Source organism: Mesoplodon densirostris, chromosome 2 (assembly GCF_025265405.1).
Source record: "Mesoplodon densirostris isolate mMesDen1 chromosome 2, mMesDen1 primary haplotype, whole genome shotgun sequence".
Lineage (NCBI taxonomy): Eukaryota > Metazoa > Chordata > Mammalia > Artiodactyla > Ziphiidae > Mesoplodon > Mesoplodon densirostris.
The window spans coordinates 183,707,231-183,726,857 of NC_082662.1; the positions used below are offsets into that span (position 1 = coordinate 183,707,231).

A 19,627-nucleotide genomic window follows, 5' to 3' on the forward strand; every position below is an offset into this window, starting at 1 on the left:
CAATTTACATTCCCACCAACAATGCAAGAGGGTTCCCTTTTCTCCACACCCTCTCCAGCATTTATTGTTTGTAGATTTTTTGATGATGGCCATTCTGACTGGTGTGAGGTGATACCTCATTGTAGTTTTGATTTGCATTACTCTAATGATTAGTGATATTGAGCATTCTTTCATGTGTTTGTTATCTACTTGTATATCTTCTTTGGAGAAATGTCTATTTAGGTCTTTTGTCCATTATTAGATTGGGTTGTTTGTTTTCTGATATTCAGCTGAATGAGCTGCTTGTATATTTTGGAGATTAATCCTTTGTCAGTTGCTTCATTTGCAAATATTTTCTCCCATTCTGAGGGTTGTCTTTTCATCTTGTTTATGGCTTCCTTTGCTGTGAGAACCTTTTAAGTTTCATTAGGTCCCATTTGTTTATTTTTGTTTTTATTTCCATTGGGCAAAAAGGATCTTGCTGTGATTTATGTCACAGAGTGTTCTGCCTATGTTTTCCTCTAAGAATTTTATAGTGTCTGGCCTTACATTTAGGTCTTTAATCCATTTTGAGTTTATTTTTGTGTATGGTGTTAGGAAGTGTTCTAATTTCATTCTTTTACATGTAGGTGTCCAGTTTTCCCAGCATCACTTATTGAAGAGGCTTTCTTTTCTCCATTGTATACTCTTGCCTCCTTTATCAAAGATAAGGTGACCATATGTGCGTGGGTTTATCTCTGGGCTTTCTATCCTGTTCCATTGATCTATATTTCTATTTTTGTGCCAGTACCATACTGTCTCGATGACTGTAGCTTTGTAGTATCATCTGAAGTCCAGGAGCCTGATTCCTCCAGCTCCATTTTTCTTTCTCAAGATTACTTTGGCTATTCAGGGTCTTTTGTGTTTCCATAGAAACTGTGCAATTTTTTGTTCTAGTTCTGTGAAAAATGCCATTGGTAGTTTGATAGGGATTGCACTGAATCTGTATATTGCTTTGGGTAGTATAGTTCATATCTTGGGGCACACATCAAGCCTTGGTAAATTTAAGAAAATTGAAATCATATCAAGTATGTTTTCTGACCACAATGCTATGAGACTAGATATCAATTACAGGAAAAAATCTGTAAAAAACTACAAATACATGGAGGCTAAACAATACACTACTTAATAACCATGAGATCACTGAAGAAATCAAGGAGGAAATCAAAACCTGTGGGATGCAGCAAAAGCAGTTCTAAGAGGGAAGTTTATAGAAGTACAATCTTACCTCAAGAAACAAGAAACATCTCAAATAACCAACCTAACCTTACACCTAAAGCAATTAGACAAAGAAAAACAAAAAACCCCCCAATGTTAGGAGAAGGAAAGATATCATAAAGATCAGATCAGAAATACATGAAAAAGAAATGAAGGAAACAATAGCAAAGATCAATAAAACTAAAAGCTGGTTCTTTGAGAAGATAAACAAAATTGATAAACCATTAGCCAGACACATCAAGAAAAAAAGGGACAAGACTCAAATCAATAGAATTAAAAACGAAAAAGGAGAAGTAACAACTGACACTGCAGAAATACAAAGGATCATGAGAGATTATTACAAGCAACTATATGATAATAAAATGGACAACCTGGAAAAAATGGACAAATTCTTAGAAAAGCACAACCTTCTAAGACTAACCAGGAAGAAATAGAAAATATAAACTGACCAGTCACAAACACTGAAATTGAGGCTGTGATTAAAAATCTTCCAACAAACAAAAGCCCAGGACCACATGGCTTCACAGGCAAATTGTATCAAACACTTAGAGAAGAGCTAACACCTATCCTTCTCAAACTCTTCCAAGATATAGCAGAGGGAGGAACACTCCCAAACTCATTCTATGAGGCCACCATCACCCTGATACCAAAACCAGACAAATATGTCACAAAGAAAGAAAACTACAGGCCAATATCACTGATGGACATAGATGTAAAAATCCTCAACAAAATACTAGCAAACAGAATCCAACAGCACATTAAAAGGATCATACACCATGATTAAGTGGGGTTTATCCCAGGAATGCAAGGATTCTTCAATATACGCAAATCAGTGTGAGGCACCATATTAACAAATTGAAGGATAAAAACCATATGATCATCTCAATAGATGCAGAGAAAGCTTTTGAAAAAATTCAACACTGATTTATGATAAAAACCCTCCAGAAAATAGGCACAGAGGGAATTTATCTCAACATAATAAAGGCCATATATGACAAACTCACAGCCAGCATCATTCTCAATGGTGAAAAAGTGAAACCACTTCCTCTAAGATCAGGAACAAGACAAGATTGTCCACTCTCACCACTCTTATTCAACCTAGTTTTGGAAGTTTTAGCCACAGCAATCAGAGAAGAAAAGGAAATAAAAGGAATCCAAGTTGGAAAAGAAGAAGTAAAGCTGTCACTGTTTGCAGATGACACGATACTATACATAGAAAATCCTAAAGATGCTACCAGAAAACTACCTAGAGCTAATCAATGAATTTGGTAAAGTAGCAGGATACAAAATTAATGCACAGAAATCTCTGGCATTCCTGTACACTAATGATGAAAAATCTGAAAATGAAATCAAGAAAACACTCCCATTTACCACTGCAACAAAAAGAATAAAATATCTAGGAATAAACCTACCTAAGGAGACAAAAGACCTGTATGCAGAAAATTATAAGACACTAATGAAAGAAATTAAAGATGATACAAATAGATGGAGAGATATACCATGCTCCTGGATTGGAAGAATCAATATTGTGAAAATGACTCTACTACCCAAAGCAATCTACGGATTCAATGCAATCCCTATCAAACTACCACTGGCATTTTTCACAGAACTAGAACAAAAAATTTCAAAATTTGTTTGGAAAAACAAAAGACCCCGAATAGCCAAAGCAATCTTGAGAACGAAAAATGGAGCTGGAGGAATCAGGCTTCCTGACTTCAGACTATACTACAAAGCTACAGTAATCAAGACAGTGTGGTACTGGCACAAAAACAGAAATATAGATCAATGGAACAGGATGGAAAGCCCAGAGATAAACCCACGCACATATGGCCAACTTATCTCTGATAAAGGAGGCAGGAATGTACAGTGGAGAAAGGACAGCCTCTTCAATAAGTGGTACTGGGAAAACTGGACAGGGACATGTAAAAGTATGAGATTAGATCATTCCCTAACACCATACACAAAAATAAGCTCAAAATGGATTAAAGACCTAAATGTAAGGCCAGAAACTATCAAACTCTTGGAGGAAAACGTAGGCAGAACACTCTATGACATAAATCACAGCAAGATCCTTTTGGACCCACCTCCTAGAGAAATGGAAATAAAAACAAAGATAACCAAATGGGACCTAATGAAACTTCAAAGCTTTTGCACAGCAAAGGAAACCATAAACAAGACCAAAAGACAACCCTCAGAATGGGAGAAAATATTTGCAAATGAAGCAACTGACAAAGGATTAATCTCCAAAATTTATAAGCAGCTCATGTAGCTCAATAGCAAAAAAACAAACAACCCAATCCAAAAATGGGCAGAAGACTTAAATAGGCATTTCTCCAAAGAAGATATACAGACTGCCAACAAACACATGAAAGAATGCTCAACATCATCAATCATTAGAGAAATGCAAATCAAAACTACAATGAGATATCATCTCACACCAGTCAGAATGGCCATCATCAAGAAATCTAGAAACAATAAATGCTGGAGAGGGTGTGGAGAAAAGGGAACACTCTTGCACTGCTGGTGGGAATGTGAATTGGTACAGCCACTATGGAGAACAGTATGGAGGTTCCTTAAAAAACTAAAAATAGAACTACCATACGACCCAGCAATCCCACTACTAGGCATATACCCTGAGAAAACCATAATTCAAAAAGAGACATGTACCAAAATGTTCATTGCAGCTCTATTCACAATAGCCTGGAGCTGGAAACAACCTAAGTGTCCATCATTGGATGAATGGATAAAGAAGATGTGGCACATATATACAATGGAATATTACTCAGCCATAAAAAGAAACGAAACTGAGCTATTTGTAATGAGGTGGATAGACCTAGAGTCTGTCATACAGAGTGAAGTAAGTCAGAAAGAGAAAGACAAATACTGTATGCTAACACATATATATGGAATTAAAAAAAAATGTCATGAAGAACCTAGGGGTAAAACGGGAATAAAGACACAGACCTACTTGAGAATGGACTTGAGGATATGGGGAGGGGGAAGGGTAAGCTGTGACAAAGCGAAAGAGAGGCATGGACATATATACACTACCAAACGTAAGGTAGATAGATAGTGGGAAGCAGCCGCAGAGCACAGGGAGATCAGCTCGGTGCTTTGTGACCCCCTGGAGGGGTGGGATGGGGAGGGTGGGAAGGAGGGAGATGCATGAGGGAAGGGATGTGGGAACAAATGTATATGTATGACTGATTCACTTTTTTATAAAGCAGAAACTAATAAAAAAAAAAAGGAATCCAAATTGGAAAAGAAGAAGTAAAGCTGTCACTGTTTGCAGATGACATGATACTATACATAGAGAATCCTAAAGACACTACCAGAAAACTAGTAGAGCTAAGCAATTAATTTGGTAAAGTAGCAGGATACAAAATTAATGCACAGAAATCTCTTGCATTCCTATACACTAATGATGAAAAATCTGAAAGACAAATTAAGGAATCACTCCCATTTACCATTGCAACAAAAAGAAAAAATATCTAGGAATAAACCTACCTAAGGAGACAAAAGACCTGTATGCAGAAAACTATAAGATACTGATAAAAGAAATTAAAGATGGAGACCATGTTCTTGGATTGGAAGAATCAACATTGTGAAAATGACTAGCTGACTTTTGATTAAAACCCTTATGGGCAAAGGACATACTGTGTAAGACTTCACTCTTTTGACATTTATTTATATTCATTTTACATCCTAGCATGTGGTCCATCTTGGATAATATTGCTTGTGCACTTGAAAAGATGTATTTGGTAGAATGTCATATAATTTTCAATTAGGTCGATTTAGTTGAGAATATTCAAGTTTTACATATTCTGATTGACATTCTATTTGTTCTATAAATGTATGAGTGAAAAGAATTAAAATCTGGAAGTATAACTGTGAAATTTTCCCCCTCATTTCCTGCTATCCTTTTTTTTTTAATTAAAAAAAATTTTTGGCTGTGTTATGTCTTCATTGCTGCGTGCAGGATTTCTCTAGTTGTGGTGAGTGGGGGCTACTCTTTGTTGCAGTGTGCGGGCTTCTCACTGTGGTGGCTTCTCCTGTTGCCAAGCATAGGCTCTAGGCACACGGGCTTCAGTAGATGTGGCACACGGTGGGCTCAGTATTTGTGGCACATGGGTTTAGTTGCTCTGTGGCATTTGGGATCTTCCCAGACCAGGGCTCAAACCCATGTCCCCTGCATTGGCAGGCAGATTCTTAACTACTATGCCACCAGGGAAGTCCTCTACTATCCTAAATTAAATAATTTCTATCTTCCCGTCTTCTAGTCTACTCATCTTTTCTTAGGCAGTTGTTAATCTGCTGTCATGCTGATCCAATGAATTTTTTTTGCTTCAGGTATTTTCCATTTTAGTTCTAGAATTTCCATTTGATTGTTTTCTGTAGTTTCAACTTCTGTTCTGAGTTTTTGCATCTAGTCACTCCTTATGTCTTTTTTAACCTTTTCATTCTTCAACATATAAATAATAGCTTTTATAACATCCTGTGTGCTATTTCCAACATTTCAGATATCTTGTGGTCTGTTTCTATTGACCACTTTTGTTATTGATAATGGGTCACATTAGACATTTCTTGCATTTCTTGTATGTGTGCAAGGAGGAAGATATAGGAGTCTAGATTATGCTGTCTTCCTTTAAACAGCGTTAGATTATTTTTCTGGCAGTCAGTTAAATCACGGGTGGATCCTTTTGATTCTTTCTGATCAGTTTGATATTTAAAACCAATCTCTTTCCAATTTATCTTAGTTTGAGGACAAAGACCTTGCCTGTATTATTTATACCAAAAATATAGCCTTTCTTGGGTATCTCCACTATAGCTGGGCCAGAAAGCCAAAGTCTCCCAGACCCATGCAAACTCCCTGATCTCCATTTACCTCTCAGCACCACCACAGCTATACTCTTCTGGGCTTCACAGAGTTTGCCCTGCCCGTGTACAGCCTGACCCTCAGCCAAGGATCTACAGGCAACCTGCATGTAGACTTCCAGGCACCCTCTGCATGTTTCTTTCTCCTTTTTTTTTTCCTCTGTACCCTGACCCACAAATTCCAAACATATCATGATCCCCAAACTCATCTCTGCCTCCTCAACAAGATTTTTTCGCTAGAACTTTTGTATTTTTAATGAAAATTTGTACTTTTTCTCATGTGTTCAATTATTACTTATTTCTTTCAGTAAGTAAATATTGAGTGATTTCTTCATGCTGGGGATTTTTGTGGCAAATTAGACAAGGGCCTTCATCTCATGAATCTCACAATATAGCATGAGAAACAAAAATAAGGAAGCAACTGCAGCACAATAGTTTAAATGTTCCCCAGTGTAGGAAGTCATATATGAAGGATACCCAACTTATTCTTCAGAGATCAGTGAAATCTTTCCAGATAAAGTGATCTCTAATTTAAACTTCAATGGGTGATACAGATTAGCCTGATGAAATTAGATTGATAACATTGGAGTAGGAAGAGAAAATGTTTCTAATAGAAGCTAAAGAGATGTGGGAGCATGGCACATGAATGGAACTCTAAGTTATTTCACTGTGCTTGGAGCTTAGAGTGTGAGAAAGAGAGTGGAAAGAGATTAAGGGCATTGTTGGAAAATTTTCAACAGTGAAGAAACATAATTAAATTTGTACTCTAGAAAGATATTACTGACTAGAATGTGAATAATAAACTTGGAAAGTGGGGGGGGGGTAGTTTAGCAAGGGAAGGAAGCAAGGGAAGCCTGGAATCAGAGTCACCATTTAGAAGGTTTTTATAATAATCTATGTAAAATATGATCCTGGTCTGAATAAGGGTAATTCCAGATTGAATAAAAATAAAAAGACAGATGCATAATACATAAAGGAGATAAAGTTGAGAAGATTTGATTATCAATTGAGTTGAGAAGAAAATTGGGGATCCCTAAGGATGCCAGGGTTGTGGGTTAAGTTGTTGAGTGGATGGTGTCATTGCGTGGGAAACATTCTGGGAAGCTTTTGGGAGAAGATATTGAATTCAGCTGTGATGTGATTATTTTGGTGGGAAATTCAATGGAGATATTTATGAAATGTTGGGTGATATGAGCTTGGAGCTCAGGAAAGAGATCTGAGCCAGAGATCATTTCTGAAAATCATCAGCATATTCATTGTGTTAAAGTGTTGAAGTGATTGCCCTGGAATTGGAATTAAAGGGAAGAAGGAAGAAGGATAAACTGAGAAGTATTTGGAAAAGCAGTAGTCAGAGATATAAGAAGAAACTCAGGAGTGTATGTGCCATAGAAAAGAATTACAGACATATCTCATCTTCGCCTGCTGTCATAGAGAGATGAAGTAATATATGGATTGGAAAAAATTTTTTTCCATGGAATATAACAGTAAGTCATTTTGGTAAAAATTATTTAAGTCAAGCGTTGAGTAGAAACCACATTTTAGTGTAGGGGGAGGTAAATGAGTGGAGGGCATTAAGAGACCAACTGCAGAAAGCTTACTCAAAAGACTTTGTAAGGAGAAAGATATAGATCAGTAGCTGGAGGAACATCTGAGGTGAAGAGAAAAATTTTCTTCTAATGACTTCTTGTAATGAGATTAAAATCTTTTAATTAGATCAAAATTTAACTCAGAGAAACTTTATTGTTTTGCAAGATTGTTTGTAATGCCCTATTTTGCCTGTAGGTGCCAGCAGTATGCATAAAGTACAGAGGGAAGTAAGGGGGAAGAGAGTTTCAGAAAAAATGTTAGAAGGCGAGGATACAGGAGGATAGAGAAAGAAAAGGGAGGTAGAAGAGGTGAGAAAAGGAGAAGAATGTAAAGAACAGAACCCCAGCAAACATCACATTTAACCAGGGAACAGAAGACGTTAAGCCAGGCTTAAAGTAATTGGATGGTATAAATTAGGAGGTATGGTGTCCTAGAATCCTAGGAAGAAGAATATTTCAAAAAGGAGGGGATCATTATTATCAAATGCAGCCAGGTGAGAAATCCAGACAGGACTCATGAAATTTCCTCATGTAATAACTCACCTGTGATAGCAGAAAGAGAAATGGGTCATAACTATGAGTAGACAACAAATCTAAAGAAAGATGGCTAAAAATCGTTTGTATCCAACTCAAATGTGAATTTCTCTGAGATTGATTATTTATCTATCTATCTATCTATTTATTTATTTATTTATTGGCGGTGCTGTGCAGCATGTGAGATCTTAGTTCCCCGACCAGGGGTCAAACATGTGCCCCCTGCATTAGGAGCACAGAGTCTTAACCACTGGACCACCAGGGAAGTTCCTGAGAAAATTTATCTAAAAAATCTAGAAGGAACATTTTTACCTTTTCTCAATGCTTCTACAATGCTCTCTTCTCTATTTCAAATACCATATGACTGAACAGCTTCACTTCTCTTATCTCACAGAAATGAAAACTTACGTCTACACACACAAAAAAGTCTATACATATATGTTAATAGCATCCTTATTGATAATAGCCCCCCAAAACCTTCAACGGGAATGGTTAAACAAATCCATACCATGGAATACAACAAGGTAATGAAAAGGAACAAGTTACTGATACACTGATGAATCTCCAATGAATCATGGTAGATGAAAAAATCCACCCCAAACAATATATACTACATGATTCCACTTATATCATATTCTTGAATTGACCAAATTACAGCAATGGAGAACAGACTATTGGTTCCTAACATTTAAGGAGTGGTTGGGTGTGGGAAAAATGTGAGTATAGCAGTAAAAAGTCAACATGAGATATCCTTGTAATCATGGAAATATTCTGTATGTTAACTATATCAATATCATTATCCTATTTGTGATATTTTTACTACAGTTTTACAAGATGTTATATTGGTGGAAACTGGATAAAGGGTGCATGGGCTCTGTCTCTGTTATTTCCTACAACTACTTTCTCAAAGAAGTTTAATTATTTTAAAATACCGGGGCTTCCCTGGTGGCACAGTGGTTAAGAATCTGCCTGCCAATGCAGAGGACATGGGTTTGAGCCCTGGTCCGGGAAGATCCCACATGCCGCGGAGCAACTAAGTCCATGCGCTACAACTACTGAGCCTGGGCTCTAGAGCCCTCGAGCCACAACTACTGCAGCCCGCGTGCCTAGAGCCGGTGCTGCACAACAATAGAAGCCACCACAATGAGAAGCCTGCGCACCGCAACAAACAGTAGCCCCCACTCGCGCAACTAGAGAAAACCCAAGCGTGGCAACAAAGACCCAACGCAACCAAAAATAAATGAAAAAAAAAACAACCTATTAGCCAAAAAAGTAAAATATCATAAATAGTTGAAAGAACCCTAGTATTAAAGTCAGATTGTCTTAGTGTTGAATCCTGAGTCTGCCACAGTTTTAGCTATGAAACTTCACCTAACTGAGCCTAAAAAAAATGATAGTCATCAACATCATCATAACCATCACCACCACCCCCCATCAAAACCCAGATAGAGTACTTGCTATATGCCAGTTTCTGTTTTAAGCATCCTGCACATTTTGGCACATTTAATTCTCTAAACAGCTCTATCAGGTCGGTTTTATCATTATCTTAATTTTAAGTATTGAGAAACTGAGACACAGAAAGGAAAAGTAATTCACTCAGGACCACAAAGTAACTAGCTGAACAAGAACTTGAACCCTGGCAGTCTTCCATAAGACTTGATACCTGCCCCTAACATTCATGGGGCTCGGGAAAAAAGTAAAAATGGAGGCCCCATACTATATTTCTAAATGCTTAAGAGTTCTAGATCAGGCTAACACACTGTTAAAAATAGACATTTTGGGCTTCACTGGTGGCGCAGTGGTTGAGAGTCCGCCTGCCGATGCAGGGGGACACAGGTTCGTGCCCCGGTCCGGGAAGATCCCACATGCCACAGAGCAGCTGGGCCCGTGAGCCATGGCTGCTGAGCCTGCGCGTCTGGAGCCTGTGCTAAGCAACGGGAGAGGCCACAACAGTGAGAGGCCCATGTACCGCAAAAAAAAAAAAAAATAGACATTTTATCCTTCTATTGTGACACTTGGTAGATTATGTTTGAATATAAAATTCTCAGACTGTTCCCAGTTCTACCCTATAAGCATAGCGCACCTCCCTTCACTTGCCACCCATGGTTTGGTTCCACACTGTGAGAAGCCTCTTTGCACATTTGGGTGGACACTCCAGTGTGCAAATTCAAGTCCTGTCCACATTCAAGCCTTGGATTGTGCATTCCACTGAGATAGGTGCCTTTGGTGGATGTATTTGGGGAAGAGGACTGTGCCAATCCTGGAAACACAAAGCCTTTTACAGGGAATTTCAGGGTCCTGAGTCCAAGAAGCATGGTCTAGAGGTTGAGAGATGATCTCCAGCTGGAAGGGCTCTTTGGCTCTGTAGAATAACCCTACCACACTCACCCCAGGGAAAGGCACAGCTGGGAGAGACCCAAAGTGAGGTCCAGATTTAAGGTCCCTGTTACTCAGGTCTAAGTATGATACCAGCCTCATTTCAACAGAAAGGTACTTACCTTTCATAGTTGTGAAGATTTCAGCTAATTGTTAACTTGGTTCCTCATGAGCAAGATGTGCGCTACTGCCCTGAATTAGAGGGAAGACACTTCTTCCGCTAACATTCACGGTTGTGCTTTAATATCAAGTAGCATATTTTCTCAGCATCAATATTTCTTAGTTAAAATATATCACTTCTTTCCTTGGTAGATGGACTGGAGACTTTTACCAGATTTCTTAAAACTGAATTCAGTGAGGAAAACATTGAATTTTGGATAGCCTGTGAAGATTTCAAGAAAAGCAAAGACCCTCAACAAATAATTCATAAAGCAAAAGCAATATATGAGAAATTTATACAGAATGATGCTCCACAAGAGGTAAAGATGATTGTAAAAATTTACATCTGTTTGAAAACTTTTTGAGAGAATATGTCTTCATCAAATCGGTACTGCCATACATTCTAACAGAAAGGTCAGAATTTTGTTGAAACAAAAACGGTGGTTATTTACAAGCATGCCTCATGTTATTGCCCTTCACTTTATTGCATGTCACATATATTTTGTTTTCTACAAATTGAAGGTTTGTGACAGCCCTGCCTTGAACAAGTCTATCGGTGCCATTTTTCCAACAGCATTGGCTCACTTCATTTCTCTATGTAACATTTAGGTAGTTCTCACAATATTTCTTACTTTTTCCATTATTATTATCCTTGCTATGGTGATCTGTGACCAGTGATCTTTGATGTTTCTACTGTGACTCACTGAAGGCTCAGATGATGGTTAGCCTTTTTTCGCAATGAAGTATTTTTTAATTAAGGAATGTACGTTGTTTTTTTAGTCATAAAGCTATCACACACTTAATGGATTATCATGTAAATGTAACATTTTTATGCACTGGGAAACCAAAAAATTTGAGTGACTCGCTTTATTGTGACATACCCTTTACTGAGGTGGTCTGGAAGGGAACCCGCAATATCTCTGAGGTCTGCCTGTATATAGATTTCTATTTACAAACAGAATGCATTATAAGATATTGCTATGGAAGGAAAGGTATAACTGAAGTTACTCCTCAGGGTATTTTATTCTAGACTAAGAGTGAATACAATTAATTGCAACATTTAGATTCATTCATTTATCATATTAATCACCTTAGCACAAGTAACTGCTTGTAGAAACTAAAGATTTTTATACGTGATGAAGGTAAGAGAAATCAAGAAGTTTATATTATGTACTATTTTAATGTTAGCTCATCTACCTGTACAAAGTTTTATTTGCCCTGTAATTATTATCCCTACACATTAAGATAGACTAAAAGAAAATTTCATAATAGAAAGATGAGGAAAACCTAATTTGGCAATGGTTCAAGTGAAAAAACAATTGTGATTTTTTTTTTTTACTGCAAGCTCAGTATGAGGTAACTGTATGAAACAATTGCTAAAATGGCTATTAAACCAGCAAATATTACCTCACTATCCTTGAATATGAATTAGAGTTTCTGTATTTTTAGTACGAGCTCAATAAATAGTCTTTTCACTGAAGTGTAGAACTGATAATCTGTCACTGTTAAGAGTTCTGTTTGACTATAAATTGTTATTGTCCACGAGGTAGCATTGTTTATGTAGATATTGTCGCACATGAAATGACAATTATTTTCCTTGTTTCAGTATGTCTCAATCTGTTTTGTGTTTCAATGTATTATCCTGTCTTCCCCTTACACACAAGTAAACAAAGGCAGCTGGTTATGTGGTGTTACCCACAAAGGAAAAGGAAGAAACCTATCTGAAAACTGAAAACTTAGCACCATCAAAACCGAATATATCATCAATGTTTTGATAAAAAGCATTAAAGGATTTTATATCTTTATATATATATATACACACACACACGTATTATGCATATAGGCATTTTCAGCACACGTTTGCTTGTAGGAAAACATCATAATATAATGAAAAGAGCACTGGGATATAGCAAAAGCCTCACGTTGAAATCCCAAATATACCCCAAACACACTGCTTGCCCTCACTCAAAATAATTGAATTTCTACAAAGTTTAGTTTCCACTTTGAAAATGAGTTGAATCTAATGGTCTCTAGGACACCTAACATTACATTGTTCCATGATCCTACACTGGCAGAGACTGATAAGGACCGGGTGCACAGGAAGAGAAGAGCCAGGTAAAATGCCAGCCCAGAGTGAATCACTGGATCCCTAGACCCACAACAGGAAAAGCACCAAGCCTCCAAGTGCCCTATGCCCCCTCCAATGTGGAGTCAGTCCTTTACTTCTGTTTCTCAAAGGTGTTTACTTAAGTAGATTGATGATAATTACACTTTTATTATTGTTATTATTATCCAGGTTAACCTTGATTTTCACACCAAAGAAATCATCACCAGGAGCATCACCCAACCCACCCTCCACAGTTTTGATACTGCACAAAGCAGAGTGTATCAGCTCATGGAACAAGACAGTTACACACGTTTTCTGAAATCTGACATCTATTTAGACTTGATAGAAGGAAGACCTCAGAGACCAACAAATCTTAGAAGACGATCACGTTCATTTACCTACAATGAATTCCAGGATGTAAAGTCAGATGTTGCCATTTGGTTATAAAGAAAATTAATTTTGCTCATTTTGCTGGCAAGCTTGTATATCTGCTTCTAAGATGTAGCGTGCTTATGTTAACAAATTGGTAAGTCTTTCAAATAAAGTGCATCATTTGAAATGATTTAAAAAATGCAAACCAAAATTTTTATTCTAACAATATATACTCTGTCTGCCAAGATATTCTGTAAAAGCTTCCATCTGACTTCATTTCATTCATAGTCAGAAAAACGTATTGCTTAATTAAAAGGCAGAAAAGAAGTAATAATGATGTTGTATAAGATTGTAAAGGTTAAACTTTTGAAAAATTTCAACAGTTTGGCCAAATATCTAGTTTGGACTTTTTTTTCTAGATGTAAACTATATGATGCTCAGATAGACATGCATTCGGACAACATTTTCTATAATGATGAAGCTCTTCTCTGGCTCAGTTATAGAGAGTATAGAATCCTGGCTCAAGAAGAACAATATATCACTTCTAGTTATAAGCCAGCGACAGGAACTTCTGGGAGGACACATTCATCTCCACAGAACTTCCAGGTCATACAGAACCTAGGTTGATAATCGAGAATGGGATCCACCTTTGTGCTCATTCCTAAGTGAGCATGGACTTACTCCGTTATACGGAACCACTTCTGCTGGTCAAAGAAACATGACCAGATGCTGCAACAGCTCCAGGCTGGGACTGAGTGGAGCATCTTCTCATCTGTGAGAAAAACTTGCCGCTAAAATAGTGGGCAGTCAGTCATCTGAATGATGACCAGAGGAGGTTTATCCCCAGAGTCATGAACCTTTATTTTTGGAATGAGAGGAAATAAAGAGGCAAGGAGTCCAAGGCCCTGGAAACTCAGGCACATGCCACACTGGCTCATATTCAGATAGTGTTCCTCCATGGATCATGTTCTTATTCCAAATCTCACTGAATCATTTAATACCATATTATTCAAATATGATGATGCTAATAAGTATGTGTGTCTCTACCTATAGGGAAATATTTACTTTTAGATGTGTGTTGCATGATGTGTAAATGTCTGTATTTAAAATGTCATACATTTGGCTTTGGCAAATGTTATTTTAGTTGAACTGTAAAGTATAAAACTGTAGATCACCTATAGTAATAAATATTTTTTAATTTCTTCATTCATACAGTTAATGTTTATCTGACCACTAAATGCTCTCACCGATTATTGATTATCCTTCCTGTCATCAAATTAGACAAAGACATATTTTCTTATTTTAGAATGATATTGGAGTAGAACATATTAATCGAGTTATTCTGTCACTGATCTTAATGCTAAATCAATTCCCAATATTGTTGTGAATATGAAAACAAGGCATTATGCATTTCAAGGATCAACTAAGAAAATTATTTTTCTTTTTTCTTTGGCTGATTGGTATTTTCTTTTTTTGTGGTAGTCTCTTTTCAAAGAGTTTGATAGCTTTATACACAGAGTTAAGACTTTATACAAGCTGTCTGATCTCATCAGAAAAAAATCATGGACTGATTTTAACAGCATTTTTCTAGGACCACAGATAGCTAGTATGTAGCTTTTTCATTTGTAATACTCTTCAGAAGCATCCAATATCTTGTTTAAATTATGAAGTATTCCATGAGACCCTTCAAAAACATACCAGGACTTTTTGATGAAGTTACACCTTGACTTCAAGGAGTTTGTGTCTATAGGGGGAATAAGTAGTCAAATACAGAAAACAAAATAAACAATTGTAGAAGTGAAAGAAGTCAAGTAAAAACGTGCAGACAGTACTGAACACTGGCTGAAGGAATTGCAGAAATATACAATGAAAGCCTGAGAGTCTTAATGTCTGGGCTCCTTATCAGATGCCCGATTCTCAGAAATTCATTTAATTTCTAAGCATCCTTCTTCCACACATTCTTTTCAAGATAAGGACTCATGATTTCTAATTTTCTAATTTTCTTTATGGTCCTCACATTTATGGATTCTATTGATTTATTGACCTGGTATTCTCCAAAGCACCTCTTGGTTGATGCCCAAACAAGAAAAAGAGGCAAATAATTATGGTTGGTGAAGGAAATTTTCAGACTAAAAGTTAATATGGGATATTGGTCTAAGAATAGGGAACAATTTTATAAAAAAATTAGAAGTACATGAAAGGAAAAAAAAATCACAGGAAATATAGCTTACATTTTTTTGGCCAGTCATGTGTATAAATACAGAATGTCTTTAAAAAGAGATTTGGGTTGAATTAAATCATCTGAGGTGTCATAAAGCCCACAGACAAAAGTCAGTACCCAGACTGTCATATTTTGTACATAACAGAAGCTCAATAAATGACCCTGGAATTAAATGGAAGCAATAGGAGGCCCTATGAGGAAAGTAGTACATATTTCAGCAAAAGGTAAAGGCTTTCCAATGTGGCATATTTTTATTTAAATCCTGGCTCTGCCACTTATCAAAAGCAATATGTTGGGAAAGTTACTTAAATATTCTGAACTTCACTTTTTCATTTGTAATATCGGAATAAAACATTTACAGTGTTCTTAAGATGATTAAATTTTAAAATATTTGTGAAGTGCCAAGTATAGATTAATTTACTTTAGTGCATGGACAGGATTATGAAAAGTATTCCCTGTATTTAAGTACCACATTTTATTTATTTATTTTTAAAATACTTTTCTGATTTTTTTGGTGTTGTTATAAATTTATTTATTTTTGGCTGCGTTGGGTCTTTGTTGCTGCGCGTGGGCTTTCTCTAATTGCAGCAAGCGGGGGCTACTCTTCATTGCGGTGTGCGGGCTTCTCGTTGCGGTGGCTTCTCTTGTTGTGGAGCATGGGCTTTAGGCACGCGGGCTTCAGTAGTTGTGACACATGGGCTCAGTAGTTGTGGCTCGCAGGCTCTAGAGTGCAGGCTCAGTAGTTGTGGCAAACGGGCTTAGTTGCTCCACGGCATGTGAGATCTTCCCGGACCAGGGCTTGATCCTATGTCCCCTGCACTGGCAGGCAGATTCTTAACCACTGCACCACCAGGGAAGTCCCTTAAGTACCATATTTTAATTATAATATAAAATTTCTAGTAATGTCTAGGTTACAAATCAAACAAATATCCTTTGAGAAAAATGAGATTTCCAGAATAACATATGCAGGCAGCTATTGCTCTCATGAAATCTTTTATAATTTTGCACTGCAAACAAAAGTAAATAATGACTTTTAGCTAAATGAAAAATACTGGAACATTAAAAGCTTAAACTGTTTTTAAAGACAAAGCTGAAAAAGCTTAACGTTTTGGTTATGTGCAGTGTAGTACTTCTTTAAGAGAAAAAAAGGGGACAAAGAATATTGAAGATACACAAACCCTGAAATGCTCACAGACTTAACTATATAACATTAACTAAATTTAAACACATTAAATTTACTTTCACTGTGTCATATTAACTGGCCTTATATTTGATTGCCTTGCTCTTTAATTATCATGTCTTAAAATGAAAACAAAACCGAAAACCCTTGATAATTTGACAAATTTATTCATCTACATCACCTAAAGTTTTTTCAACAATGAAAATAAAAGGTAAGATAACACATCCAAACCCATTTTCTGTAACATGTTGGTTGAATGAACAAATATTTATTGAACACAGTGTATTTGATTGGTACTGTTAGCTGTTGGACATTCAGATATGAATCAAACAGGAGTGAAAGGCAGGGAGAAAGAAAGAAACTGTCTTCCTGGACGTTCTCTGATAAAGTTTGCATTCTACAATATGCAGCTGAAAGCCACGCTTAAACAAGAAAATCCTTCAAATTTATCCCAAATCGCAAATCCATCTGTGACTGATGATGCAGGTATCATTTATCTTTTGAAGCTAGGAGTTGAGTAGCTAATCTCATTTAAGAGAAAAACAGTAGACCCACTAACTTGCACAAACATTGCTTATCTTATAAAACGAAGGCAAAACTAACCAAAAGCATACACACACATATAAACACATTATATTTAAGGTTTTTTTTGGTTGTTAAGTTCATTTCATTGTTTTTGCCTTATAAGTCAACAAATTGTAGAAAGGGCCTCCAAAGAGTAAAAAAAGGTCCTTCAAATGGTTAAATAAAAAAAAAAAAACCCACACAACTGTAAGCTACATTTTAAAAAGTAATATCACTTGACAAACAGTAGAGAGAAATTAACAGCAGAAGTGGTAAAATATTGCATTTAATAAAATTAAAAGACAGGGCTTCCCTGGTGGCGCAGTGGTTGAGAGTCTGCCTGCCGTTGCAGGGGACACGAGTTCATGCCCTGGTCTGGGAAGATCCCACATGCCGCGGAGCAGCTAGGCCCGTGAGCCATGGCTGCTGAGCCTGCGCGTCCGGAGCCTGTGCTCCGCAACGGGAGAGGCCACAACAGTGAGAGGCCCGCGTACCACAAAAACAAAAACAAAAACAAAACAAAACAAAAATTAAAAGACAGTATCAACTGTGATTTTAAAGAACATAATCATTCTACAGAAAATCACATTTATTTGGAACTTAGCCTTCTAATTAAGTGTTCTATAGTAGAAATGCAACTTTTAGAATTAATAACCAAGGGAAATTCTTTATCATAGATTTCATAAAAACAACGGCATTATCTTTAGATAGTCTGTTTACTGTCTCATCTCTGATATATTTACCTACTGGGAGGAAATAACTAATAATTGTGGGGAAGATGATGATTAAAACTGTTAAATTTGGAGCTACTAAAAATATCAAAATTGTGCGTCATAGACTCTAATTACTAGAGCAAAGAACTGAATAAAAACATTTGAAAAGATTGCCATCAGTATGTGAAATCTCCAAATTATTTTCTGAACATTAAACTCTTGTGACCCGCAGAGAAATTGGAATATTTAAACATGAACTCAAACGAGGGCTTATCTGTATTAATGATACCAGTGATACATGTATTTAATAACCCATAGTTTGGAATATCTCATGCCTAATTTATCCTTATTTAATCATACAGAGCTGCTGCAGCTCAATAAACATTTGCTACAGCTTCACCTCGGTTCAAGTAACTGTACTGCATGGTAGGAAGGCAAAGATGAATAACACAGTATAAAGTTTATCACTGAGGATATTACACCCCATGGTGTTCCTGTGTAGGCAAACACATAAATCAGTCATTTCAAGATAACATGCAAAACATTCACATATATCTTGCTTCACCTATCTCTAAAAAATGGCAAGACAGTTTCACAATGATGTAGTAAAATACCAGAGTTATACCTTTGTGTCTTCACAATATGTCTGAGTATATTTTGTGGTATAAGGTTAGGTACTGAATTGCTCTTTCCAATGAAATACTTTAAAATGCTTTACTTTACTTTAAAATGCCAATCTCTGGAAACCTGAACTGATCTCATGGAACAGAAAAATGGGCATCATTCACATCATAATGTGATTCATTACAGGCTTCCTTTAAGTAGGAGCTCCCAGAAATGTATTTAGGCATTATTCACAGAAAATTATTTCACATAGAGTCTTTGGAAGTAAATTTTGGGTAGAAAACTGAAAAGCAGAGTGTTAAAAGACACAGATAAATGAATATCACCCCAAAACCAGATACATGATACCTCAAACTATGAAGTAAATTCATTGAAAAATCATGGTTCAATCCATAAAATTTTATTTATCTATATTATTCATAAGCATATCTATTATGAAATGTAATATACACATTCTCTAAAAAATCATAGCATCATGAAGGAAACAGTAACTTTGCAACTTGATCCATTAATTTATTTTTGCTAGCCAATTTCAGGTATATTTTCTTCTATTCTGTTTTTTGTTTGTTTTTTTCCTCTAGGTGGCTATTTTGCCAAGAATTTGTAAAATAAGATTTCAGGGTGAGATAGATAGATAGATAGATAGATAGATGATATGTGTATACATATATAGATATATACACATATAGTTTGATTTTTAAAAGAAACTTTTAAAGATATTTTAAAAGATAAATAATAATTATAATTATTCTTCAGTCTACTGGGTTAAGTGTATTTTCTCTGTCACTCAATTTCACTATTTTTCCCTCACTGAAGGAAGTCCTTAGGCAAATGTTTGGGGTAATATAGTATGACAATATTTACACTTTGCAAAGGTTTTTGATTAGAAAATTAAGGTTATAAACATCAAATTAAAAGTATTAGAGAAAAATCAATAAAATAGTAATTTGAGGTCTTTAAAAAAGTGTGTGAAAAGAATTTTTAATCCCTGAATATTGCAAATACTGATTGTTTATTCCAGCAACTGTGAGTATCTGCCTAAAAAAAGAAAAGATATCATTTAACCTGCATTAAGACAAA

At 36.3% G+C, this 19,627-nt stretch overlaps 1 protein-coding gene across 1 annotated transcript in view; it reads left to right on the forward strand.

Moving 5' to 3' along the window:
- RGS18 (regulator of G protein signaling 18) overlaps positions 1-13,320 on the forward strand; it is a 28,110-nt gene extending 14,790 nt beyond the window's left edge. Inside the window, exons 4-5 of the mRNA XM_060088669.1 lie at positions 10,920-11,086; positions 13,063-13,320. Coding sequence (XP_059944652.1) covers positions 10,920-11,086; positions 13,063-13,320 — 425 coding nt within the window. The remainder of the gene's footprint in view (positions 1-10,919; positions 11,087-13,062) is intronic.
- Positions 13,321-19,627: the final 6,307 nt, after the last annotated feature.